Genomic DNA, 27,214 nt, shown 5'->3' with positions numbered 1-27,214 from the left:
CATCTTTTTTCAGCGATGTATGACCTGTGTTTTGCGTGACGGTCGCGGCGCTCGGGGCAGGTCTCTGGGGTTAAGGACAGGGAGCCGGTGGCATGCAGAGTGCTCCTTAAAGCAATGCCGGGAAGCCGACTCCAGCCCAGCTGGAGCGCTGAACCCGCTGCCCTCGTGCAAATGCAGCTACATTAACCACTAAACTCTAATTGCCTGGTCTCTATCTTGCCGTGTGAGTTAACGCAGGGAGGCAATTCATTTCCACCCAGGGAGTCGGCAGAGAGAATCTGTCACAGGTAGTCATAATCGCCCACTAATGCAAATTCTGCTAACTGCGCATGGCTTGGAGAATGGATAAAAGCGTACAGAAATATAATTTGTTGTGTCTAAATGAGGGTATAAACCAAATCTGTCAGAAACTGCCTGTGTTCTTCCAAGCAGTGTGTCAGTGTGCGCGAGGGGGATTTCAGTGTTTTTATATGCTAATAAAAAGGTAAACGTGAACATCTGGGAAAGCCATTGCACTTTGAGAAGCACACGCCATAAAACATGTCAGATATCCCTCATTAAAGTCCACAAGCAAGGTATACCTCCCTGTCTTCTCACATTTTCTGCCCGTTTGTGAAATTGAGACGTAGCTAATTCCCCACTAAATGGTTTATGTTTTATTAACAGCGGGAGTGAGTGATTAAAGGAAGGGCTAAGAAAATGTGGCTAAAGTGTGCCTTTACACTGAAAATAATCCACCTTTTAATTAGCCTAAAATGTGGCCTTCATTTCAGCCTTAAGAGTTGTGTTACCATCTTTTACCGCTCAGCAGATCGGATATGACTTTGAGAGGCCCTATAAGTCTCCCCAACACTTCTTGAAGAAAAGTGATACCGGCAGTAAAACTGTCCTCCTTTACTGGCTGTCTCCACAAATTGTAAAATATAAACTACAGATGAATATATTGCTAGAGGAGTAAAAAAAAAAGCTCAAATAATGCTGCACGGGATTTTTATTACTTTTTTAAAACGTAAAGAACAGAACTGTACAGGATTTGTTTCTGTGTTATGTGTTGTTTGTGTTAAGTACAAACACACACACACACACACACACACACAGTAAATGTATGTAAAGAAGGCAGCAGAAGGATGCTGCTGCACTAGGTTACAAGGTTAGAAGTTGGAAGTAAGCTGATACAATAATTCTACATTGCTGTTAACACGACTCTTCCTAATGCATTCTGCATGTCTCCCAAACCCCTCGGTCCCCAGTGAGCAAAAGTTTTAGTACAGTAAGCCCGATAAACTCGTCTTAAAGCTAAGCGAGCGTGGCGACGCACACCGCCCCCTCTCTTCCCGGTGGAGGACACTGCACCGCCGGGAACGGAAGGGTACGGACAACCTCTGTAAGAGTCTTTTAAAATGCCGCCGTATGTTTCCAACTGTTAAAAGGGGAATAGGCTACTGCACCACCTACTTGCTTCTGAGGACACGACACAACCGGAGTGTGGGCTGTGAATGTTTTATACACAGGGGCAGCTCTTGCTATAAATGATCTAAACGACTGCTTTGGGCCCCTGAGCCACTGTGGCGGCCCCCTGTTCCCATCTCCCATCATGCAAAGCCAAGCTTTATGTCTTCAAGTTTGCTTTACTTGCCACCAGAGCATGTGGAATAAAAGTTATTTCTTTTAAGCAATAAGCTCATCTGTGGGGCTCAGTCATTGACAGTAAGCAAGGGTTAAAAAAGACCCTACTTGCTACATGCATCTTTTCCTAATTGCATAATTTAGTTTCTTAGCAGATCCGAAGCACCTTAGAAAGCTTCCAATTTACAGGAGCAATTCAAGTTAAGTACTGCTGTCAAAGGTATATAATATTTAAAAAAAAGAAGAAAAAAAAAAAAAGAGCCCCTTTGGGGTTTCTGGTACCTGTTGAGTTGTATGGTTAAGACCAGTTCATTAGCATGGCACTACCTTTTACCTGCTGCTGTCATTGACATATGGTCAAACCTGTTGGGGGGCTAAATGAACACAAGTATCGTCTTGTTTCCGCTATCACACTGTTACAAATACACAACACGTAGGTTTGAGCCTGTGGCTAGTAATGGGGCAGAGGGGGTGGTATCGCCAGCACGGGTTACAGGCCTCATTGCAGCACACTAAGTGAGCAGAGTAAAACAAGTTTAACAAGCCTGGCTTCAGGCTGTAGATGATGGAGGAAGCAGTAGGGGGGCGGGGGGATTTAAATACACCTAAAGAATAAGAGAACCTTGCATAATCGCTGCTGCAATCTACATTCACTTTTCCAGGTGAAATCGAGGGCAGTCAGCATAATCTCTAATGCTTCTCAATTAAAAAAGGAAAGAAAAAACTGGGGGATGAATAATAAATCAAAGGCTCTGTGGGTGCATTGCTCATCCCTGCATTTCTCTCCTCTGCCGACAGGCCCGGGGAGCCCGTCGCCAACGCGGGCAGCCAAAAGCACAAAGTGGGGCAGGTAGAGCAGGTGGGCAGCTCACATTCATGCTGGTTGCCTTTCCCCCTGGCCTTATATTGGAAATCTCTCTGGGCGATGAGTGAGAAAGTGTGCTTCACAAAGAGCAAATCGAGGGCAAAACACCTCTCTGCGCCTGAAGTTAAACGGGAACTAAATCACTTCTACTCTTCCAAAAGGCTTAAGAGTACGTAGCTGCTGGGAGAGTGGGGCCACCCAGTGTCACTGTCAGCGCAGGACACCCCCCCCGTGGCAGGAGTGCTGACACGGACCACCAGCCAAACATGCAAGCGCTCATCCGCCCAGCGCCCCGGGTTCAGACTCAGGACACGGGAACGTTACCTGCTGGGTCACGGGCCACGTCGTTCAGGGAGACGTGTCCTCTGTGACTGCCAAGGTGGCGGGTGCCTCAGAGACCTCAGCATTACAGCACTTACATGCGGAATTTTGCGGAAAGCCATACGTGTACATGCAATTCACACCTTCCCCCAGCGAGATTAGCTGTTTTCTTCCTTTTCCTCCCTGCAGTCAGTGCGCCTGTCATATTAATGATCCACTTGCAAGTCTCATCTTCCACATATTATAGAATGGAAAATTAAATTAAGGCATTGCGTAGGGCAAATTCCACTACACTGCTCTGTAGAACTGTTCCCCATTTCTAGGGTAAAATCTTTTGTTAGCAGGACGGCTGTCTGTAAAATGACTGAGGACACAGACCCGTAGCATGAAAGCTGCTGGTTTTATGCCTGAGATTGACTTTGCGGTGGTGTCCTTCACCTTAAATTCTGTAGCAAAGGATATAGCTATAGAAATTGGTAAAGGGTATATTACTGTGGATAAAATCCCCAGCCAAGAAATATAATAACAATAATAATAATATTAACAATGATAATAATAGACTGTAAATGATGCTCCGTACAGCACTGAGTGTGTGACTGCATGACAGAAGTGTCCCAGGTCTGTTGTTGTGCACAGGTGGGATAATTATCTTCCTGAAATTGTAAAATTGCGGTGCTGCGGAGCTCGGCTGAAGCGCCTGGTGGAAAAAGCCTTCCTGCGCTGTCTGATATGAGACAGTGCCTCCGGCGTGGCAGCGCGCCAGGACACAGTGCTGTGCAGGGATTGCAAGCTAATCCCAGACATTCAGGGACATGATGCTGCGCAAGAAAATACAGCAAAATAAGGCATTAACAAAATATGGGTATTCTCAGAATAACTCACAAACATTTAAAAGATGCAAGTGTGGTTGAAATTCAAATTTCTGCCTTGCCAGTATTACCACTATAAGTTCAAGGATCACGCACACAATCTTGTGGACTCGATCTCAGTGCTCTGGTCACAACTGGAGTCTGGCGAGAAGTAGCTCTCCTCCAGTGCCCCCAGGCTGCCCGGCGAACCACAGTCCACGCTGAATCTAACCAACTTGTACAAAGCAAGAAGAAGAGGGCAGCGAATGAGACATGTTGCTGTAGCGTGTGCGCTCTCTTCGCTCTTGCTTGGGGCCATACTGCAATGCAGCAAACGGAATAAACATGACGTTTCCTAGCATTATGTTATTATTAATAACTGTTACCGTGCTGATGGCAATACGTATAGTGGACGTCCCGATGTTTCCGGGTGGATGGGTGCGGATGGTATCCTCGAGCCACCTCCCACGTTGTCTCCGGGGGACCCACATGTCCAACAGCAGCCTTTGCCCTCGCCTGCGAAGACGTGATACCCGAAGAGCGTTGCGACTGCCAGCAGCTCTTACAGATGTGCGGCATCAAACATTCATCAGATGCCATCTCTGCTGGCTGTGATGTGAAGCAATCAGCATTTCACAGCCTGTCAAACGGCGTCGAAAGCGACGGCTACCTGGCAACGCCAACAAGACACAACGAAAGCACGGATGGTCTCTTTCTAGTCGAAATTCTTGACAGGAAAGCTACCGTTAAATTAAAACATTATTTCTACTTATAGAGCTAAAACACTTTAACGGAAACCTCAGACTCGCTCCGTCTATAAACCATTCTCGTTTTATTTTATTCCCTTTCCACTGTTTTCCCCCAAAAATGGAAATTGTACTGTTGACTTCAAAGTTCATGTGCAGGTCTGAAACAAGACTTGCTCCTGCTGCGCTGGAACAGTGCCCAACTTAGATGGAATCATCCGGTGTGTAATAGAGCATTATCTTGCATTCAAAGTTTGTTTTAGACCCGGGGGGTGGGGGGATTTCACTTTCTCAGAACCCCCCCGGCCTACCGCCCCAGCCCTCCGCCAACTGTGGGAGTGCGCTCCCTCTCCGGGTCCCTGTCGCCGGCAGGCCCCCTCTTCGGTGGTGCTCTACTTCCATCTACAGGCACCGGCGTGTGCAGCAGGAAAGAACTCTGTTTGACCCCTTCGTGGAGCCGCTGCTGATGTATACAGTATTCATCTCGCTGCGTCTCCCAGAAAAGAACATTTAAAAGGGCAGTATTTTATTGCGCTTTCAAGTGTCACACTGCGGCCCTCTCCCTGAGCGTAACATGCAGTTGTCAAACTTTCGAAGCGCACGGCCCACTCTCATTACCGTGCGGTAAACAAGCATTGAAAATCCCCACACTTTTTGTTTGTTTGTATTCTTGGGGACTTGAGAAGATTTTTTTTGGATATGCAAGAAGTTTTTAAAGGCACAAGTACCATACTGTAAAGTTTGCTAATTAGGGCCCCTGTTTTAAAAACCATAATAGAGAAATGGAAGCAGCATCAGGCTGAATACCATCTTCCTCTCTAATAGAATGTATTATGCAATCAAAATGCATAACCCATGACCCCACATGTAATGACTATACTCAGAAAGATTCAATTTTGTCAGAACCAACAGCAGAGTTTGCACCGGTCCATCCAGCATATATTGAACCTTGAAAAGGTTCGTGTCCATCTTTTTCCATGATGTAAATGAAACCCACGCACTGGTCATCATCAGCTCCCAAAATAATTTTTAAAGCAACGAAATGAATTAATGGAATATGTATGATTTCCAGGACTCCACAACAAATTTATTTAAAGCACTTTCTACGGTAAGGATTGTTCCGCTAAAACTTCTCAATGCAATTGAAAGGCCGTTAATTCATAATAAAAGCTTTCCAAAATAAACACTGCCACTACAATTATGTTTTAATTCAATGAACGGAAACCTTGTTATACGAAACACATTCGACAAAGACTGAATTAATTTGAGAAGAAAAAAGTCTGCTTTGAAAGTATATGGTGCCTTGATCTTGAGAGAAGGAGTTAGTATGACAAGTGGGACAGTGTGAGATTTTTACCTCATTTTCCCCCATGAAAGAGGGCAGCACAGCCAATGGCGAACAGCCCTGGATGGAAGCACATGAATAATGCAATGCGTGTGAAGAGCCAGCTTCCGCAGCCGCACAGCGGCCCGGAGAAACGCCACTCCTAGGGGCTGACACTGAGCAGCGGACTGCCGCAAGAAAGGGTGTAATTATACACATCAGAGAGGCAAGCAGGGCCTCTGCGCCAGCATCAAACCCAGTTACCTTATTACTGCAGCCTAAAGAGGTAAATACAACAGTATGGTGCTTTCAGTGGCGTGTGGGGCAGCGCCTCGCCTTACGCAGCTCACTACGAAAACCTTATGGTCACTTAGTGAGCAAAGCACTGGCCTTAAGCTGACTCTGATGATGGTGGGTCGTGCAGGTCGCCGTGAGCCATAGGAGCAAACTCACAGAGGGACTTGCGGCTCATCGGTCGTCAAAGCCTAAGGTACAGGTTCAGGTCCCAAGATACACTCTGCAGTGGTGCTGCCAAAAATCCTGTTTGACAGCTTCAGTGAAATATCGAGCCAAATCTACAGTAAAAAGTATAAGACGCTGTTTATTACGAGTACTGTGGACTAGCTGGTCTGCTCAGCAGGTAAGTAATTAAGAAATGAGTATTTCTTCTCTGTTTGTTTTGCATGTCAAGCCTTTATCCCATTTCATTTCCACTGTGGCATTGCTCCCTTCTGCCAAGCTCCACAGACCGCAGTGAAGGGTGCTTGTGAACATCCTGGGGCCAGGAAGATGCAGTGTAATTAGCAAGTGGGCATCTTCTTCCACATGGGTTGCCTCCAGGCCTGCGATAGATCGGAGCCCGCGTTCATCCCACCCACACAGACGGCGCCCAGGGCTCATCTCTGCCGTACGCATCCCACAAAGCACCGTGTCAGTCGAGATACCTGTACCTCACATGAACCACACTCTCTCTCCCCGGATGAACACACGCAAACACGTCATTGTCCTCGGTACATTTAAACTGATTTTGAACACGAAAAACAAACTAATTTCCCCTAGACATTAATAAATTCCACATGGCCACAAAACAGTTTTTCTCCTTCACATTCCCTCCCCTTAGAAGTGCACTGTATAGTGTTATGTTTGCTGGTCAGGGTTTTAAAAAATACCGGACTGAGTGATGAGTCAGTGTTTCTAGTGAAACTGCGCAAAAGTTTGACCGCCTGACCCTTCAGTAAGAGCTTGGAGGTGTTTGACTGTGGCCTGGCTGGAGACTCCGTGCTGCTCCATTCCTTTCTTCTACGTTGATCAAACAACGGCGAACACAACACCGCAGGGACAGTTGGTAGTGTAATGGTCATAGCCGCTACCTTTGAACAGGTTCGAATCTCACCTCCGACTGTAGAAGCCCTGAGTAAAGTACTTACCCTAAAATTGCTCCAGTAAAATTACCCAGCTGCATAAATGGCTACGTAATTGTAGGTAGATTAACATTGTAAGTCGCTTTGGAGAAAAGCGTCAGATAAATGTAAATGTAAACCGTGACCGAAATAAAACTTGAGTCTCATTTTACAAAAGCAGCAATATGACCGCAGTTTTACAACTCTGAGAAATGCCGTTTGTAAAATTACAGAGATGGTTGCAAGGAAGATACACTGGTACAATATGGTTAATAACAATGCAAAAAAGTTTCCTTAGAAGTGTTTCTGTAAGCCATCAAAATAACTTCTTCAAAGAAACAGGATGATTCATCGTAAATGAGGTCACCCAGAGACTGTGGGAGGACCTGTCATTCCGTCTGTCCATCTGTCTGCCTGTCTGTCTGTCTGCCGGTCATTCTGCCTGCTCGCTTGTCTGTCTGTTAGTCCCTCCCTAGCTGTCCTTGCCCGTCTGCTTGAGAGCCCTCGCTCGTCTGCGTTTGTACAACGCGTCAGTAATCAGTCTTGACCCACCCACATTCCTCCCTGGGTTTGTACCATTAAGGGATGCTTCCAGTCATTAGATGAGTCTGCTGGTAGAGGCTGGATTAGGTCAAATGCACATTATTTCAGATAACTGAAGTGACCCAGGCAATGTGATCACAGAGTCTCATTAGTAATCTTTACAGACACACAGCTGAATCAACGGAGAACCAATTTTGGTGGCGAGAACCAAAACGACGGTTATTTGATACTGAAACGTTCACCCCCAAAGGCAGGGGAAGAGCGCTGGCCAATTATTTACACTTGGAAATGTACAGAGAGAAGCCCACAAAATGACGCACAACCACAGAGGGCCGGCGTAACAAGAGTAACAAGAGCTTGGGTTAAAAGGCACTCAGTCCTCTGGCTCTTTGAAGCCGTATGTTAAAGGCCTAATTGGGAAGGAGCATGAGATTTGTGGAACATGTCACAGATAAAATCTGCAAGGCTGAGCAGTAGGAATATGACCTGGGAGGGGCGTCTGACAGACACGCTCCTCAGGTAAGAGCCGAGGGCCCCGAAAAGCAAGCGGCTTTAACGCAGGCCACCAGGAGCGACTGATGCTGCAGCGAGGGGGAGCTGAAGTCATTAACACGTACAGAAATGACTTACCGAGAAGGCCATTATGCTCCTTTGTGTGCTCTGCCACTGAAAACAGCTTTTAATGTACTGCAGAGAATGTATGATGGCTCTGGTAATCTTCCGAACACGGTAGACGTTCCGCTGTAAGACCTGTTGGGAGGTAGTGAAGAAAAAGTGCATTTAGCAAAACACATAATATGCACTGCTCATTCTCCAGACTGAGTTTCACAAAATGTAACTACTGCACATAAATGCAAACTGTGGGGAAAACAAAGAGGAAACACGTGCTTTAATATGCCAGTGGTTCTCTGTTTTAATCTCTGATGAGCATATGGAGAGCTCCCTGGGTTCAGCTCCTACCCTCAAGATTTCAGCAGTGTGCGGCAGCGAAGCCCTCGGGTTGAGGGCCACTGCCACCCCGCTGTGTCTCACAGGCCTATGGGAAGCCTTCGTGATGAGAATGAGTACAGAAGCACTTGTGCTGGAGCTGCAGCTTAACAATGTTTTGTGAAAAATGTTGGTGCTGGTGGTTACTTTGCAGTCAGTGAGAAGAAAGGGTTTTAACACAGAGACATGCAATGAAGCACCTTTGTCGCCACGTTACTCATGCATCTGGCACTGCTTACACCATACCGGGGTGAAAAGGTGATGTAAGTGCCTCCACTACACCTTGTATGTTTAAAGCAGAGTGAGGTCAAGAGATCATCGTGAAATTACAGTGCAGAATAATTACATCCACAGACCTAATTAAATGTTTAAGTAATGAAGAGTAGTTAAACAGACACACCTTTTTGGAGAACTTTGGATTATCCTCCATGAACTTTGCCTCCTTTGGCTTGAAGGTTCTGATACTTGCTCTGACCTTGGGGACAAAGGAAGAATTTAATGTTGCTGGTTTAAATTCAACCCTTAGCAGGCACTGACAGCAACATTCAATAAATACACTCATTTTCATTAGAGAAACACTGACAGATAGTGGAACTGTTGCTCTTGTAGCCCTATTCTGTGCACCCAACAATTATGGGCACCGACACGATTCAAGTGAGAAAGCAGTGCATGGGAGATACAACTGCGACAGACTTAAACAGGAAGCTGCATCCATCAGCGCAGACCTGTTAAATTGATTTATTTTAGATCCAGACTGAATTCATGTATTATATTTGCCAAAGGCGCACGCCAGTACAGCCCTAGTTCTAAGCTGGAGCGACATGATTGGTCAGTCTTAGGGGGCCATCTGTTCCAGGAATGTGGGCTATGCCGGGACTGTCTCCCTGATCTGCCTCTCTGAGTGCGACACAGATGGCCATCGCAGTAAAGGCAAGCCCGTCTGTAATTGCCATCTTTTATACACCTTAATTGCTAGTGGAGTTTAATACTTACCGGGTTAAAAAAAACATCCAGTTCCAAGGTTATCATTCCTTTGGATGGCCTTACTAAATCATCCTTTTTCAACATGTAAGTGGTCTGAACGCCATTTTGCACCTATAATGAAAAAAATAAAGATTTTAAAAATGGCAATCATTTCCGTCAAAACTGGCATTTTTAGTAATCACGAACACAACCGACTGTGGTATTTTATTACAAAAGAACATCCTTTCCTCAATTTACCCGAGCTTAATGTAAACTGACAGTGTTTATTTATTACATTCTCTAACTAAATCATACAGACAAACATAACTGACAGCAATAATGACGATAATAACAATAACTACAAACATGTCATGAAACAGGTAGAAACACTGTAGTGAAAATTTGTGTCCCTCGCATCAGTGCTGCACCACAAAACCAACACAAGAACATGTGAGTGAATACACCCCACTTGTAGTCACCCATTAGCTTTACTACAGATTTTGCTCATAATTACAAGGATGTTGTTTTCAGGCAGTATACAGGTGGTGGGAGAGTCTGCCATCTCCCTGAACTATGAAACAATGTCAAGCACATTTTCAGAACCGCTTGTCCCATATGGGGTCGCAGGGAACCGGAGCCTACCCGGTAACACAGGGCGCAGGGCCGGAGGGGGAGGGGACACACCCAGGGCAGGATGCCAGTCCGTCGCAAGGCACCCCAAGCGGGACTCAAACCCCAGACCCACTGGAGAGCAGGACCCCGTCCAACCCACTGCAACCCACCGCGCCCCCGTACAATGTCAAGCAGTTTTGCTAAAATATTTCTCGTTCGGGAGGGGCACGGTGGCACAGTGGGCTTGGCCGGGTCCCGCTCTCGGGTGAGTCTGGGGTTCGAGTCCTGCTTCCCGTCCTGGGTGTGTCTCGTCCCCCCTCAGCTCTGTGCCCTGTGTTGCCGGGTTAGGCTCCGGTTCGCCTTGCCCCGCTCGGGAAAAATGGTTTCAGACTCTGTGTGTGTGTGTGTGTGTGTGTGTGTGTGTGTGTGTGTGTGTGTGTGAGATTTCTCATTTGTTTTACAGTTTGTTTCCCCTGCAGGGAGCTGCACGCTAATGCACAGAATAGCACACCATTGCTGGAAGAACATAACCAGGACCTAACCTCCCCTTCTTCATCATTTAAGCACAGCCTATTTAGCTTGTGCAATAAAAATAAGTTTTGATGAGAAAAATGCGATTGGGGTAAAGCACTGAACGTACCGTAATCGTCATCTATGAAAAACTATTAATATGCAATTTGTGACTGTTAGTTGCTTCATTTTTTTGAAAGCACTTCACAGCGTCTAACTAATTCTAGCATTAAAAGATTTCCTTTTGTGATCTCCACTTCACCACCAGAAAATGTCTTTACACTGGTATGACTTTTCTACCATGTTTAATTGTATAAAACAGTAGATTAAAATTAGACACTAATCTCAAAAAAACCGTGATGAGTTCAGATTTTCAAAATGGAATCCTGTCATTTTGAAATCACACTTGCAAAAGTTTGCATTTTGTAAAGTGGTTTCCTTTGCTTATTCATTGCATTGTACCGACATTGCATAATTAAACTGTGGGTTACAGTGAGACTAAATGTACGATAACTTGCTCATCAGGCCCTCAAACGGACACAAAAAAACCACCGGTTTCAGCACTTACAGAGAGCAAAGGAAGGGCCGCTTTTCCTAAGAAATCTGGAGGTTTGTCTCCATCCTCATCAAAGACGGACACTTCCAGGGCATCGTGAATATCTTTGATTGGCCTGCAAAAAAAAATGTAGGCTTTTATTTATTTTTTAATTTTTTTAAAACGTCACATAAAGAGATGTGGTACAGTATTCTCTTGCCTTAGAAATGTAATGCACTCCTGGAAATCCCTTTGTGATACAAAAAAGATTGGTTGTTACCATCAATTATTACCATAAGACTGTATGGGTTTCCTGAGCTCCAAAAGTGACCAAAGATCACCAAATACCAGTAAAACTTTAAGTTAACATTAGTTACATTATAACACAAGGCAGTTTCCCTTCATAACCTACTGTATAATACTGTATGAGTGTCCACCTGTACTCATTCAGCTCTTTTGTAGCTATTAGGTACTGTACTTTCACACAGCTGTGTTCTGCAGGTGCACAGGTTTCATCCCAAAGTCCAAAGACATGTGTTTCCGGTGAACTGGTAACCCTAAATTTCACATAGTAGAATATGTGCGTGCATGTGTGTGCGTGCACACTACGTTGTACTGTTGTGTAGATGGGTGAACAATTATACAGCACATGATCTAAGTCCCTTTGGATAAAGGTGCCAGCTAACTACACGCGATAACCATTATGCGTCACTTTGGAGAAAAGAGTCTGCTAAATGAATAAATGTAAAGGTCTCTCGCCGCTCAGGTGTCAGGAAGTACACGAAATCCAAATAAGGGGAGCCAAATGAAACTCCATGGGAAGATGAGCTGTATAACGGGAATGGGTGCATCTCAGAGGACAACTCTACATGACATAGAGATATGGAATGATACACAATAACATTCTAATACTGGGCTGTTTTCAAACTGTACAATATATTTGTGTTACGGATACATTTAAACAAAAAGTGATGTAAAGAGGAGCGCTGTCACTCACAGTGTAAAGACAGTGTTCCACTCTGGATTTAGAGTCTTGTAGATGGTATGAGTTTGCAGTCTGTCATTCCCCAACTCTATTACACAGAAAGGATCACTTTTTCCTGCCAATACAGAAACAAACACAGGGCTATTTTTTTTAAGATTCAATCTTAGAATTGAATAAAACTCTGAATGCAGACAAAGGTGCCATACCATTTAAATCTGCAGCTGAAAGATCAGTAGCCTTGATTATCTTTGCTTGAAGAAAACCAACGTCCTGCACATTTTTAAATGAGTTCTTCAAACACTGTGAAGACATAAAAATTGAATGGAGAAATTCAACTATTTATTGCCTCAAGTTATAATTTTACATTCTTGTTATAATGTTTTGATTATAAGTTACTGCAAGGTTTAACAGCTTTTGGATTGGTACACTAACATATCTGCTCATCAGGTGTTCCCTCTGGTTGGGGTCATTCAAGGGGGGTGCCCAGAGGTCCGTGATGGAGACGCCAGAGCAGGGAACCATCGTGACCAAGAAAACCACTTTACCAGCACTCGGGACAAGGGAGTGGGTGTACAGCTGCTGCTGGTTGACCGGAACCTGAGAAAGGTCCACCTCACACCTGCACACAGAGAGCAGACAGGGCAGATGGGCTTGGATGCTTCCAGCTGCAACATTTATGGTGCAAATACATCATGAATCTCTAAATGGGCTGGTCACATACACCAAATGCTGCTGTAACCTCAGCTGGACCTCTGTGCCAAACAAAAAGACCAGGAAGACAGACTGGAGGCAGAACTCACGTGCCCAGGCTTTCCTTGTATTTCCGCCCTTCTTTGCCCCAGACCTCTACCTCCAGGACATCTGGGCCATCTGGGAAGTGGTTGAACTCAAATTTCTCTCTCCACTGTGGATTGTGCTGCTTGCACAGATTCTGTGGTGAGCAAGAGGGATGACTGTCAGTCTGCAGTTTCAGGCGTGCTGAAAGTTCACCAGTCTGGCGCTGACAATTCAGCAACTGTAAGGTTGTTTATATAGCATCAGATCTAAAAAAGTGTTTGTTTTAGACTGGAACATAGTGAAAAACAGATGTTGGATGCCTGACCACTCCTGACGTGACTAACTCGCCCCGCGTGTCAGTCTGCTTTCTCAGACTGTAAGCATCAAACAAGCGAATCAGCACTAGTTCTGCATAAAATCTGCAGTTTGTTTAACACTTTTAAACAAAATGAGGAAATATGCTGACATGTACGTGGTCGTAGTCAACAGGAGGGGACTTGCAGGCGTGAAATGGTCAGGGTGCCGAATGTGACATGGTGGAGAGGTACCTTGCTCTTGAACTTCTGGTTACCCAGCCTGAAGAGCACATAGACGTCCCCCTGGCCATCGACCGACAGGTCCTGAGCTTCCACCAGTGTCACTCGCACCACAGCGCTCCATAGCTGCCGCTTCCTCAGTGCGTCTGGCTGCAGGCCCCTCTGGGTTGGCGTGCCGGCCTACAGATGGGAGGAGGAGGGGGTCAGCGGCCCAGGCCCACAGGCAGTCTGATAGGACCTGCCGCTTGCTGATGTACTGCGACCTCTCTCTCTGTGAAGGTCATGGTCATGCACTCGGTGCCACCCGGCCATCGCTATTCCCCCGTGTCACCTGACCTTGAAAAAGCATCAGTGCGTGTCAGTGGCAGTGAAGCCAAACAACGGAAGCTCTGAAAGAGACCTGGGCCTCTGGCCTACATAAGTTTACATTGTCTCAGTTTAGCTACTTCAAAGAATCCAGCAAAGAGAGAGGACTATATCGTACCGTAATTGCAGGGTGGTGGGTAAGTGATGAGTAAAGCAATAGGCAAAACAGCAGCTCAGAGCACAGAACAAAGGAGCATTTCCTCACTCCTCTCAGGGATCACACAGACAGGAGTATGTGCACCTCTCCGGATCGCCGCAATAACACAACGCAAGAAACGTTCCACAGCCTCCATTAAGACGCAAGGCTGAATCAGCATCAAGTGATGACCTCCTCCCCACACAACCAATTGCCACCCTCCATTGTGACACTGCTCCTCATTCGCAGTACCGCTCGGGTTCAGTGCTGCGGACATCAAAGCACATCGACGTGAAAGATAGCAGAGCTTCTAAAATGTCCAAAAGAGGGAGTGGTGTAGGGCCTGGCCAAGCCCTGTCATCCCAAGTGTTTGTCTTGGATACATTTCCATCTAGCTGGCCAATAAAACAATTCCACTTAGCTGCAAGGGGGCCCTAAAGAGAGTCTATTCCTGGTTATTAAACGGAGACTGCGAGCGCTTCCATATGGTAAGGGGCATTGCGGGGCGGTCAGGCCGGCTCAAACCAGGGCCCACTTGGCTGCTGGTGTAGGTCTGTCCAACGACAGCTGGGATATTACATTGGAACATCTGGATTATTGCTTCCCAGCCGTCTTACTGACGAAGCAGCCTGGAACGTGGAAGTACACCCTTGTCCACCCCCACTGCCACTGGTTCACACCCCCCCCCCCCCCCCCCCCCCCTTTTTGGAAAAGCAGCCTGGCTGTCGCACATGGCCATTCGCTTGTGTTTGGGATAATTACGCTGCATGTGGAAGGGCTGCTTTTTAGGTGAACCACTATGAAACAAGGGCAGAGCTGACGGGTCATCCAGTGACTCGAGATGTTCCAGAAATGATCTTCGAAGACAGGTTCAGAAGCCACACAGTGTCCCAGCAATACCCCACCCTTAGGGTTAGGGTTAGCAGCGTAACTTCAGAAACAAGCCACCCTTGCTGTCATTATACCAGAATCGTTGCAGGAAGAGGAGACCCTGGCCTCTATGGACCTGAATATATTATATATTACGTAAATATGTGACTGAGGGGGTGCGGTGGCGCAGTGGGTTGGACCACAGTCCTGCTCTCCAGTGGGTCTGGGGTTCGAATCCCGCTTGGGGTGCCTTGCGGCGGACTGGCGTCCCGTCCTGGGTGTGTCCCCTTCCCCCTCCGGCCTTACGCCCTGTGTTGCCGGGTTAGGCTCCGGTTCCCCGTGACCCCGTCTGGGACAAGCGGTTCTGAAAATGTGTGTGTGTGTGTAAATATGTGACTATGGAGCATACAGATGCCTATGGAAAACTACTTTGTCTCCAGTCCAGTTAAAATCAAATTGAAATTCATCTTCCACTGTAATGTAGAGATTAAAGTGGGACAGATGTACAGGAGAGCTGGCTCACTATGTGAAAACCCTGAGCTAAGATAATAAAAAGAGCTCCAATCCAGAAAACGTTTTAACCGGTCCCGATTTTAAACCAAATCAATTAAATTTATCGCTTATTGCCTAGGAAAAAAAGAGGAGATTAAACAGTATCAGCTGTAAACTCCAATAAGGATCTGTTCTTTTTCTGAGTTAATAAAAATGCAAATGAGATCATGTGACACGCGTGGCTCACCACAGTTCAGCGTTTAAGATAGAATTACTTCCCAAACTCCGCATTGAAAGATGATGTGGAGCGCTCCGGGTGCGCTCCGGGTGCACTCCGGACTCTGCGTGTCCAGCTCGCAACCACATCACAGCATTCATGCAGTGATCAATTCAACAAAATCAATTTAGAGCTCGTTTATACTGAAAAAGGTGGGTTAAAAAACCCGAAGACGTGAAAAAAGAGCAGAAAGTGACTGTCTCACCCCACTTTTCTAATTTACAGTACAGCATATACAGTACTGTAATGTTGCTCCTCTTTTCTGTCACTTCCTCCAGCTTTTATGGTCTACTGCCCCCTTGTGTTCAAAGGGTGAACCAGCGCTAATCAATACCTACTGTTCACATGAGGCCACATGTGGTTGTGGGTTCTTTCACTGCTGTACATGACTTCCAAGAATCTACTTAACGGACATTCCATTTGCCATGTACCAGTCAGTACACTGCCGGGGGCTGCGTGGTTAACGTTTCCAGCAGTTCAGAATATGCATGGTGACATGCAGCAATGTGCGTGCGAACACGGTAACTGCAGCAATGTGTATGCGAACGCGGTATCAAACTAATCTAGCGCTGATTTAATGTGGTTTTGTCATACTGGTGAAGCAGTAAGCAGCGTTTGGCGAGCTTAGCGTTGCTCGTTTCTTTTTAACCACACAGAGCCCAAAGCGGCAGCAGGTGGCATGCTCGTCTTGTAATCTGAGGTCGGATTTCCACTGTAGTACTCCCGATCAAGGCACGTGCTCTGAACTGTCGCAGTAACAATGTCCTGCTGAATAAATGGGTTAATTCAGCAGTAAAGCTCACTCTCTAACACTAAGTCACTTTGGACACAGCGGTCAGGTAACAGCTTAATATGTTTATAGTGAAGTAAGTTTGGCCTTTTTAATTTTTTTTTTACATCTACACTTAAATTTTCATAAAAAGCATGCATTGCATATAGCATTAATAGTGACTGATAACAAAAAGAGAATTCACATCACAACACGAAACGGAAATAGCAAACTGGCTTCACTCTGTGCAATCAGCAGGTCCAGCTAGAGCTACAAGGGGTTCTAGAATGAACCTGAGCTGGTATGGATGAAGGCTAGCAGCTGGTGAACCAGGGACATCGCTGGCTGCAGAGCCAGATGCTCACACACTAACAAGGAAGACCAGATAAGTGTTTACCACAGGGAAAGCTGGAGTAACAGGAATGGCCCACAAAGGTTTTAATGTGGCTAAAGCTGGACCAAGTGGAATAGCAGAGCGAAGCCCGGAGTGACAGCATCAAGGCTGGGTTTTGCAGCTTTTTGGTAACGCGATACATACATGCCTCTCTGTTTCACTGCTGAAAGAGGCTGAGTAAGAGGAGGATGCCTAAGGGTTCGGAGATGAAGAGTGGAGACAATGCAAACAGTAGACAGCAGAGAAGTGTAACAGGAGGTAAGGGCCAGCCCAAGCAACTAGAGGGGCAAGCAGCTGTGCGACAGAGCTTTGTTTAACGCCACTTTTCACGTTTCTTCTCTGAGGGTGCCTGAAAGCAGTCCTGATGCTGACCCTGAACTTCTTGTAGGTATCTAACAAGCTATCGCTCACCACAGCTGACCACCAAAAATTGCCAGGAAACAGACACACAATAACTGGCATAAATATATAATACACATCATGAGGAAACCTATATTAAAAGGACAAAACAGCAGGAGAGGCAATAAGAGGGATTCAGTACATTGCAGTGTTGTAACAACGCGGTATACGTGGGCAAATGTGGTTTCAAATCCAGCTCAGTGTACGTAGTGTTTCAATGCCATTTGTGTATTTGTCTGGGTTTCTTCTGGGTGCTCCAGTCTCCGCCTACACCCCAAACACACGTTTCGGGAGGATTGATGAGCGTATGAATGAGTGTGCTGTTGCCTAACTCTGTTCTGCAGATGGATAAATAACTTGTAGCAAATGAGTGTAGCGTGTCTATCGCCGCAATTCACTATGAACGCAGCTGTCTGCTAAATAAGAGTTAATGACAAAGAACTTTGGCAAAGCAGGAATTACAGGGTTATTTGAAGGAATAAAACTAATAATGAGAACAAAACTGCTGAAAACAAATCTTACCTTAAAGCTTCGTTTTCTTTTGGGGGTCCATTTTGAGTCCTGGAAAAGGTGATCCAAAATTGCAAATAATATCAAAGTAACAATTAAACTTAAGAGTAAAAGCAGGAAGACAGACAAAAAAAAAAAAAAAAAAAAATCATTACATTGCACACACCATTGCACACAGCATTCTGAACAGAAGGAGGAAAAAGAAGCAGTCATGAAAATTCTTACAGTGCTGCTTTTGCTCTCTCTGTCTCTGACAGACAAACATATGTCCACGATTACAACACCCATATCATCCTCTAGACTGTTGGGGTCGTCCAGCTGCAGCTGCATCTCATATGTTCTGCAAAAAGAAACAAGAGTTGCTTATTCATGCTGACTCAGAGGGAGAAGAGTCTCGGAGGAGCGGAAGGGAGCAGCATGAGCATTCAGCAAAAACACCATCATACCCATACCCAACCCCCCACCCCACGCATGACAGGCCAAAGACAAAGAGCAGCAGAGGTCCTCACCTGTTCAGTTCGAGTGTGCTCAAAGCAATGCTGCTCGCTCCCATGAAATCGTCTGTGGTCAGATCCCTGTCGTAAACCTGTGTCGTTCCACAGCCATAGCATTAGCGAAACATGCACAATGTAAATGCTCAGATATGATTTGTAAAACTGAAAAACGAGTTTTTGGTGCAGATCAAATATGCAATAAATTTGCAGCAGTCTCCAGGGTAATTTGTATTAAATTCTCCAGATCTATTTTAGCAGATATTTTTCAAGAGAAAAGAAGTGCCCATTTCTCCTCCTTCTTCTTCTTCAACATCAACCCCTCTGTATTCATTTCAACTGACCACATGGAGAACTGGATCTCTGCCCTGGTCCTGCTTGACCGCAGTGTGTGCAGGTGTCTGTGCGCACTTGACACTACAAATCACTATCCTTACTGAACTGCCGTGGCCCTCTCTGTCACTACGGACATTCTTCAAGTGCTTAAAGAGGGCTGCGCAGAAGAACTCGCGATTGCCCTCAAAGGCAGGGTTTTAGACCACTGGTACCGACAGTACCAAGGTGAAAGAGCCACTCTAACACCATCTAATTCCACTTTGTCACACAAAGGACACATTACCTTGACCAGGAGCCTTTTCTCCAAGTCCTGGACAGGATATGAGAAAGACTCGTTCCAGGTGGGGTTCAGGTTTTTGTAGACCACTTTGCTCTTATAAAACGTCTTCCCGTCTATCTTGAATTTGACATAGGGGTCACTTGTGCCTGTCAAGTCAAAAGCATCAGGTATCAACAAATGCGTACGCAAGATGCCGTAAGCAACGTTTTAGGAAGTTGACAGACGGAACAACGTGGCAAAGCCTCTCGCTCAGCACTGAATGCGCACCACTCGGTTTTCTTTCCGCGTAACAGGCTCAGCGTGGTAATCGTCGCCTGCAGGGAGCACCGCAGGTGACGCGAACACATTTCTTCAAGGTGCTGGACAGACATGCCTGTTTAATTGCAAAGAGGTAGGAATCTTGCCAGCGAGAGATAAGGAGAAAATAAAGGCCCAGAAAGCAGAAGCAACTGGTGTTAATCTCCAAGTCTGCCAGGGGGAGTCTGCTTTCAACTGGGGGGGGGCAGCTTTGTCCAGAGCTGCATGCACGCTGGCCGCAAAATAAAAAAGGCGCCGGCATGCCTTCATGAATATGGACGGATAAAGGGGTGCTTTAAAAAACTACAGGGGGCCCTAAATCAGTTGACAAAGGCTCTGTGGGCACCAGCTGCCAGGCCTGTCAGCCTCCCCTTCAGCCTTGTGCTCCCTGACCAAAAACAAACATGTCAGCGATGCTGGCAGGGACTGCAGCAGATCCACCCATGCGGGGTCCAGCACAGTAACCGCAGGCCACCTGGCAAGAGCGCACCGGAGCTGTTCTCTGCACGAACACGTTGTAGCGACTGAGAACGTAGCATCTGAGGTGAAAACGCAAGCAGGGGTCAGGGGTCGCATTCAGCGCGCCCCACGCCGGACACTGCCGGGTTCCTGACCGGCACTCGCTGTCAGACACTCTGGGGACTCGTGTGTGTTAGACAGGGTTGCCAGACCTGTGGGGGGGGAGTGACATTTCAACTAGAGGGGAGCCGTGAAGCAGAAGCCAGGTGCCTGCGCCCTGAAAACACCCTTCCGGTCACAGGAATCGTCCCCGAGGCCGCGACACACGGCTGCCACAGTCGCATCTCCTGACGCGTGAGGCCGATCAACTCCCGCAGTGCTGACATTTTCGAAGCCGACTCACAACTCGGTTAGCGAACAGCGTCGCCGAAAACATTACTGAGAGACATCAAGGAATTCTGAACTAACTGCAAAGAAAAGCAGTTTATTCCGACGTGGACACATTTACATTTCTTCATTTAGCAGACGCTTTTCTCCAAAGCGGCGTACACCTCACAGAAACATAAACTTGCCTCCTATGTGCCGTATAATCTATATAGTCGAGCAGTGCAAGTGACCTTGGGTGGAAAAGCAAAAGGGAGTCACTTTGGAGGAAAGCATCAGCTAAAAGAACAAATGCAAATGAATTGCTGAACGGTACTAAGGGTGCCAGAAGACAAAACGGTAAGAACAACAACAAAAAGAACATGCTATTTCACCTACCCCCACATTCACAGTGCAAAATGATGAAAAACTTATGCTTGCTAAGAATGGAATTTGAAAAAGAAAAAAAAAAAAAAAAAAGACAACTGAAAACTAGAGAAAACTACATGTAGCCACCCACGAAATTATGATAAATGATTAATCCACGAAATGTACGTACAATGAGCTATACTTTATTCTTTCACACTGCTGAGTTACTAAGCAAATCTGATTCTTATAAGTGTAAACATAAAATAAATGCTTTAAATGCACACCGATGAAGCAAAGGTCGATAATTGTTCTCAAAGTACAGGAGTAGAATGATTTAAAAGAATTTTCTGAAATTACTCTTCAACTCCTTTGTTCGCTTCATCTAACTTCTGTAAAACTGCAGCCCAGGACAGACAAGAAGGCCACAGAACTACAGCAGCACCTGTTGTAGGTGATTTACATTTTATTTGACAAGAAAATCAGATTCTGGTTTGTCCCACGTGGCTTCCTGATTCTTCGATCAATCTGACAATTGTTTTTATGAACGCAACCGTGGAGGTGTAAACCGAGCAACACAGTGGGGTATTTAACAGAGCGTCGCTCAATCACAGGACGCTGCCAACGATGTGGTCCGCACCTTACAAACACAGCAGCTGGCAGAAGAGTAGGACTTCCTGAAAAATTTTGAAGATGTGTTGAGTTGTTTGACTTAGGGCTGCAAACCTCGAGTAAACCGAGCAACAGAGGAACGCAAAGACGCTATGCGCTAGTTCGTTTTTTTCTATGGCGAATTCTATCTCCACCAGGACATGGCTTTTTACCAAGGGCCCAGGACCAGTTTATGGTGAGGGTGGTCATGACCGGCAGGTGGCGACACTCTCTAGCTTTTCAGACTCTTTAGGGAAAAGCAGAAAGTGGTTCTCTTCTCTTCACTGCTTTTCACGTCTGTTTATCGGTTACATGTAGACACTTTTTAAGTGTTTAACTTCATATGAAAGTACTGTCCTGTTGTCTTGTGATCTCAGTGCCCTGGGTATAAACCCCACCGCTCTAGTTCGCTTCATTTAAGTACTGAACTTACTCTGAACTGACACAGTAAGCATCCCTCGCTATATAATTTGGTGGTGAACCAATATAAAGTTCATTTCTGACACTGAAATCACCTTGAACAAAGGTGTCAGATAAATAAGAAACATATAAATCTATATGCTATACTTTACATATATATACACTGGGCACAGTTGGTAGCATAGTAGTTAGAGCTGCTGCCTTTAGACCCACAGGTTTGATTCCCACCTCCAGCTATAGTACCCTTGAGCAAGGTACTTACCCTAAAAAGTGCTCCTGTTAAAAAAAAAAAAAAAATACCAAGCTGTATAAATGGATTATTAAATAAATGGAAAGAATTATAAGTACCTTAACAATGTAAGCTGCTTTTATAAGAAGCATCAGTTAAATTAGTAAATACAATGTAAATATACACTTAGAAGTCATGTGAGTCAGGAGCCTGGACTTAGAAGCATGTTAAAGTGCTCACTGGATGTAATGACACAGGTCAGGTCGCCAAGAATGACCGACATAGAAGTACCTGACACGATGGAAACATCTGACTGAACAGACTAGTAAGACAAGAGCTGATGGAGTCAGGGCTGAGGAGGGCTATGTCGATGTCCCTATATCTGCTGCTACATGGCAGTTTGTTTTTTCTCTCTCAGCATAATTCAGGGTAAGTACCTTGATCATGATATCAAGAGCAGAATTCAAACCCAAGTCCTTTGACTGCAAGGCAATGGTCTGACCACTACGTTGCCTGCTGTCCCACATTACGAAACGTTTCATATAAAGATCATGTAATAATACATTTTCGTTGGATGTTCCTTAATTACATCAGACAACTGAACTTCCTTCTGTTTCTAACTTCCTTCTATTTTACAACACATGAAAGACTTAGTGAATGCAAACAGTGGGTTTGAATGTATGTCCACTGCCTTCATTCTCCGTTTCTCACGTTAGCCAGCCACGTCATGAGTTCTTCAACCAGATGCTAATGCTAAAGTAAACAGAAGAATAGCAAAAGCCTAGTACTTTATTAATCTAATAATAATGATTGATTCATTAGTCCACAAAGCATTCTTCCAGGAGTTTTGAGACTCACTGAGGCCATTCACTTTCTCTTTAATGACAAGTGGTTTCTGCCACAGGGAAGAGAGGTCTGTAACTCCCTGGATGTTGCTCTGGGGTTCTTCTTGACTTCACTGATGATTTTCTGTGTGGATCGTGAACATGTTATACAGAATGGCCCGTCCATGGGGCCCCGACTGTGGTTCGGAGCCTTAGAAATAGCCGTGCAACCCTTTCCACACTGATAACCTCTGGAGAAAAGTTGTAGGCTATCAGGACTTTTTCATCCCAGCATGATGCACTGCTAAGACCATGTGTTTTGACAACTTGACATTTGAAGGGAAGGGTTATGGTTGGTGAAAGAGCTAATTGTAATAGGTGGCAACTCAAACAGGTTGATTTACCTTGTGGGTCGCTCACATTTTCATATCTGCATTTTCACTGCACATCTGCTTATCCTGCACTCCGAAACATTAAAAAAAAAATTACTCCCAGGCTCCCTCCACATTAATACAACTAACTATTATATGACACTGCATGTATGTATTCAGGTAAGCAATAGTTTAAAAACTAAGTATAAAACCCAGTTCTGTAGGTTCAAATCCAAGGATAGAAAGATTTAATTGGTTCAAAGTTAATCTGCCTGTTACAATTTTATCTAGCTGAGTTAGAGTAAATCATATTGCCTGGACCTGAAGATTAGCTTTCGTAGGAAACAAAGCGGCAGCGCATTGCGTGTAGTGCACAATGATATGAGTTCTAACTGAACTGTTCTACCTCACAGAATTAAAAAAAGGGAACTCTGTGATACCTAGATCTGCCACATACCCTATGGAAAACAACCACATCTTCAAACAATGGTTAAAATACTGAAACTGTGGTGTTACAAAAAAAGAACACCAAGACAAGCCCTTGAACTGTGTGCAGGGCTCTGCTGTTGACACTTTAATGCTAAGCATTACTCTTTTTCAAAATAACCTAATTTAATCCCATTTAGAATTTAGCACTGTATAGTGATCTATAGAAAAATCAGTTATCACAAGCTCATTAGGATACCATCATAAAGCCCTTTCCTTTTACCCCCTATCCATCCATATAAAAAAATTAATAAATAATAATTAAAAAAAAGATGTTGCTATATATGTTCTGGAAACAGAGTGATTACAAAAATACATAAATAATTTATGTTCCCAGGAATAGTTTTCTTCCATTCCTTGTACTGGAAACGAGCCATTAAACCATCACATGTCGCACAGAGTCACTCTCCCTGTATCGATGCCTCTCTCCTGCTCGCCTCATGACTCCTCTCCAGTGCTCTCTGCATAACTGCGTAACAAAAACAGTACAAGCCAGATAAGGTGTCCATTTGAATTGGTTATGAAAAGTATCACACACACCAATGAATTTGCTTCTTCACACTGGCTTTCTCAAAAGGCAAACATTTCTGTATAGCTCTCTCGGTAACTAGCTACATAGTTTTATGTCAAGCACCCTATACACACCATACTCACAGCAGACCCAAACACTGCTGTTGCCATTAATATTTCACCTTAATGTGTATTAAGGGCAACATAGCAATTGTGTTTGGCATTTTCCCACTTTATTCTCATTTGTCTTGCTTAATTAGCACTTCTATTTGCCTGTGGAACTCCTACTGTCCCTTTCCTACACACTTCATTGAGCTACTAGTAATGCGTTGGTCAGTTTCTCATATTCTGAAACACATCTAATGATGTAGCTGTTACCGCATTAATGAGCGGTTTCCTCTTCCTGAAAACGACTCATATTTCTACATAGTGCTGAAGCAGAAGTAAACCAAAGGGAAGCTGTTTTTAAAACTAACAAATAAATCTCGCAGGAGTAGCTTTCCCTGTGTGCTCTTGCAATATTCAGGTATGAAGTGACATGACACTGATGAAGAAAATTAAGCTGTCAGCAATGCTCTTCACCGACAGGCTGTACAAAACACACTGAGAAAGAGAGGTAGAAGGTAGCATGGTTGTTAAGGAACAAAAACTGTACAAGATGCATGCTGGTGCTGGTTGTTGAGGCAGAAAGATAGAAGAGGAATCCTGCTGTTGTACCTCATTAACCTTTATTTATCTGAGGCATTTGCCCAAAGTGACATGCAATGTTGGAAAATCCACTTTACAATTTTATACCAGGGTATTCTTACTCTGTCAGTTCACGGTAAGTGCTCTGGTGAAGGGTGCTGCAGCGGAAGAGAGGACCAGCACCGGGAATCTTCAGATTGATTGCTAGCTATCAGTCCGAAGCACTACTCCAATTGCTGTACTACTCAATCGCATCATGTGGACATTCCTTACGCAGTGGAGTACCCAACCATTTTAATGCCGGTCTGATGCCTGTGTATCAGAGGAATATTCTCCATATGTACAACCACACAATAATAATAATCCCAACACTTCACCACATCTGCAGCTTCATGCCAAATTTTAGGTACCTGTAGGCAAAGACAAAAAAAAGCTGAGCTCTGCACACAACTAGGATTTGTGGTACTGTCGTAGTATTGACTCCTTTATTACAAAAAACGAGAAACTTTAATACAAAATATTAATGTCATTAATTTTCTGTCAAGCAGCACTTGAAAAACCTAACATGCATGGACTATTTTCTTGACAGAACAAAAACAGTTTCAATTTACGAAAAACTGTGTTCTGGTTCAGCCATCATGTCTGAGACTAATATAGGTGCAATGCAACAACTTAGTACTAATCATAAATACTGAATAACATTATTCTGCATATATTTGAACCCACTGCTAAGATGCTGCCGATTCTCTTAACGCAAAAATATGAGCCACTGTTACTGTGGTTACCTATACTTTTAAAATAGGAGTTATTAAGAGATTCTACAGGTTTCTGTATCAAAGGAACACACACACACACACACACACACACACACACACACACACACACACACACCCAGGCTGAAACCACTCGTCCCAAGCAGGGTTGCAGCATGCCAGAGCCTAACCCGGCAACACAGGGCGCAAGGCCGAAGTGGGAGGGGGATGCACCCAGGACAGGACGCCAGTCCATCGCAAAGCACACCAAGCAGGACTCGAACCCCAGACCGACCAGAGAGTAAGTCCTGGACAAACCCGCTGTGCCACCACCCCTCACTGTATCAAAGGAACTTCATACAAAACACTGAACAATACAACGGTATCGTATTATTCAGCCAGCATAAAATAAATTCATCCTAGTTCATCTTGCATCGTGTGTTTAGCATTATCAGAGTCAGCAGGCATTTTCCGTGTTACATCTTTAGGGGTCACTGACAATTCAGCCTTACACCCCTATCACAGTGATATTTATGCTGTAACATTTTGCCTACCACATCGATCACGGACCACTAGGTTCCTTCCCTCCTTCAGATTGACAGTTAGCAGGTAGGAGCTCTTCTGTGGAATCCCCTGGGAGTCACCCATCTCCAAACCCTGTTGGTGGAGTCAAGAGGTGGACAGGACATGGGGAGAGATACCTTTGGTTAGTAGGAACACTTGGTCCCTCTCATCCCTCCTTCCCCCCTCTGATGTTTTTTCATTGTCTTTCAAACACAGCAGACTTCAGATGTCTGAAAATTGTACCGATTACCCATGTACCCGAAATTTAAAACCTATTTATTATTTTTATTCTTTTGTCATCAACTGCTACTCATTTTACTCTTCGTTACTGTTGTGGCATTCAGACCCACAATCATTACCAGAGGACACTGCATATATTTCTGGAGAAACTGCCCTTGCAGTAGTTTTTTCCTACATTACTTTCTTATATAAAATATTCTGAAATACATTTGTAAATAAATGCATTTTGCTTATTAGCAACAGAACTGCCTGACAAAAATATAAATACATGATATACTAGCAAAATGCAAAAAAGTACATAAATCTAACTCAAAAGCAAAGGGTTACAGTAGTTATGAACTGTTCTCATACAAACCCTTAGAACTCTGACCTAATCTTGGAAGGGTTTTCATCATCATCATCATCATCAACAAGTCCAGTACTGGTTATTCTTGACTCTTGAAAAGATGCACTTTTATCCCGTTTTATCCAGTTTAATTTCTGCCACTCTATATTTCTTAACTTAGACATTTTAGCATTTCTTGTTTCTCATTCTTTCCACAGCGTAAGTCTTTTAATGTAAACCAATACTGACACTTTCTGACTAACAGCTGGCTTCAGTGGTTTTCATTTGACATGATCAGCTATCAGACAGTTTTCCCTATCATCAAGTGTGGTTACAGCTTATCACCACAATGGACAATGGACTTCAGGGAAAGGTACATTTTATGTTCAATGACAGGTAACCCGTTTTGTTTGGGAGGATCAACCCAAGCTAGCTCGAAGACAGAGCCTCAGCTGTGTTAATGTTTGCTTAAATTACGATCATATTTTACGTGCAATTAAAGCAGAAATAAAAACATTCCATAGAGTTCACAAACTTTATTCTCACAACAGTAGCTACTTACATTTTAAATGGCATGGACTGTAGGTAACCAGCTGGTCAGAAGATTGTTAGGGTGATTTTATTTGTTTTGTATTACACAATGCAACTAACTTTTCCAGAGTTCTTAGTTACGTCAGTTTTTGCTTTGAGTACAATTAGTTAAAGTTTACTGAATACAAAAATACCACTAGTTCTTTGAGAGTGTCAATTTTAGTTAAGGTACTTTACAGCC

General features: G+C 44.6%; 1 protein-coding gene across 2 annotated transcripts in view; it reads right to left on the bottom strand.

Moving 5' to 3' along the window:
- Window positions 1-27,214, bottom strand: part of LOC108926619 (multiple C2 and transmembrane domain-containing protein 2-like) — a 62,517-nt gene that overhangs the window by 15,981 nt on the left and 19,322 nt on the right. For both annotated transcript variants that reach the window (XM_018739416.2, XM_018739417.2), the window contains 14 exons: window positions 25,868-25,970; window positions 18,902-19,044; window positions 18,301-18,377; window positions 18,017-18,131; window positions 17,804-17,842; window positions 13,591-13,758; window positions 13,066-13,196; window positions 12,698-12,884; window positions 12,472-12,565; window positions 12,278-12,380; window positions 11,314-11,416; window positions 9,654-9,755; window positions 9,061-9,135; window positions 8,304-8,423 (listed from right to left, as the gene is read on the bottom strand). In XM_018739416.2, the coding sequence (XP_018594932.1) occupies window positions 8,304-8,423; window positions 9,061-9,135; window positions 9,654-9,755; window positions 11,314-11,416; window positions 12,278-12,380; window positions 12,472-12,565; window positions 12,698-12,884; window positions 13,066-13,196; window positions 13,591-13,758; window positions 17,804-17,842; window positions 18,017-18,131; window positions 18,301-18,377; window positions 18,902-19,044; window positions 25,868-25,970 (1,560 nt within the window). The remainder of the gene's footprint in view (window positions 1-8,303; window positions 8,424-9,060; window positions 9,136-9,653; window positions 9,756-11,313; window positions 11,417-12,277; window positions 12,381-12,471; window positions 12,566-12,697; window positions 12,885-13,065; window positions 13,197-13,590; window positions 13,759-17,803; window positions 17,843-18,016; window positions 18,132-18,300; window positions 18,378-18,901; window positions 19,045-25,867; window positions 25,971-27,214) is intronic.

This window comes from Scleropages formosus, chromosome 7 (genome assembly GCF_900964775.1).
Source record: "Scleropages formosus chromosome 7, fSclFor1.1, whole genome shotgun sequence".
NCBI lineage: Eukaryota > Metazoa > Chordata > Actinopteri > Osteoglossiformes > Osteoglossidae > Scleropages > Scleropages formosus.
This window is presented reverse-complemented; position numbering and strand designations above follow the sequence as displayed.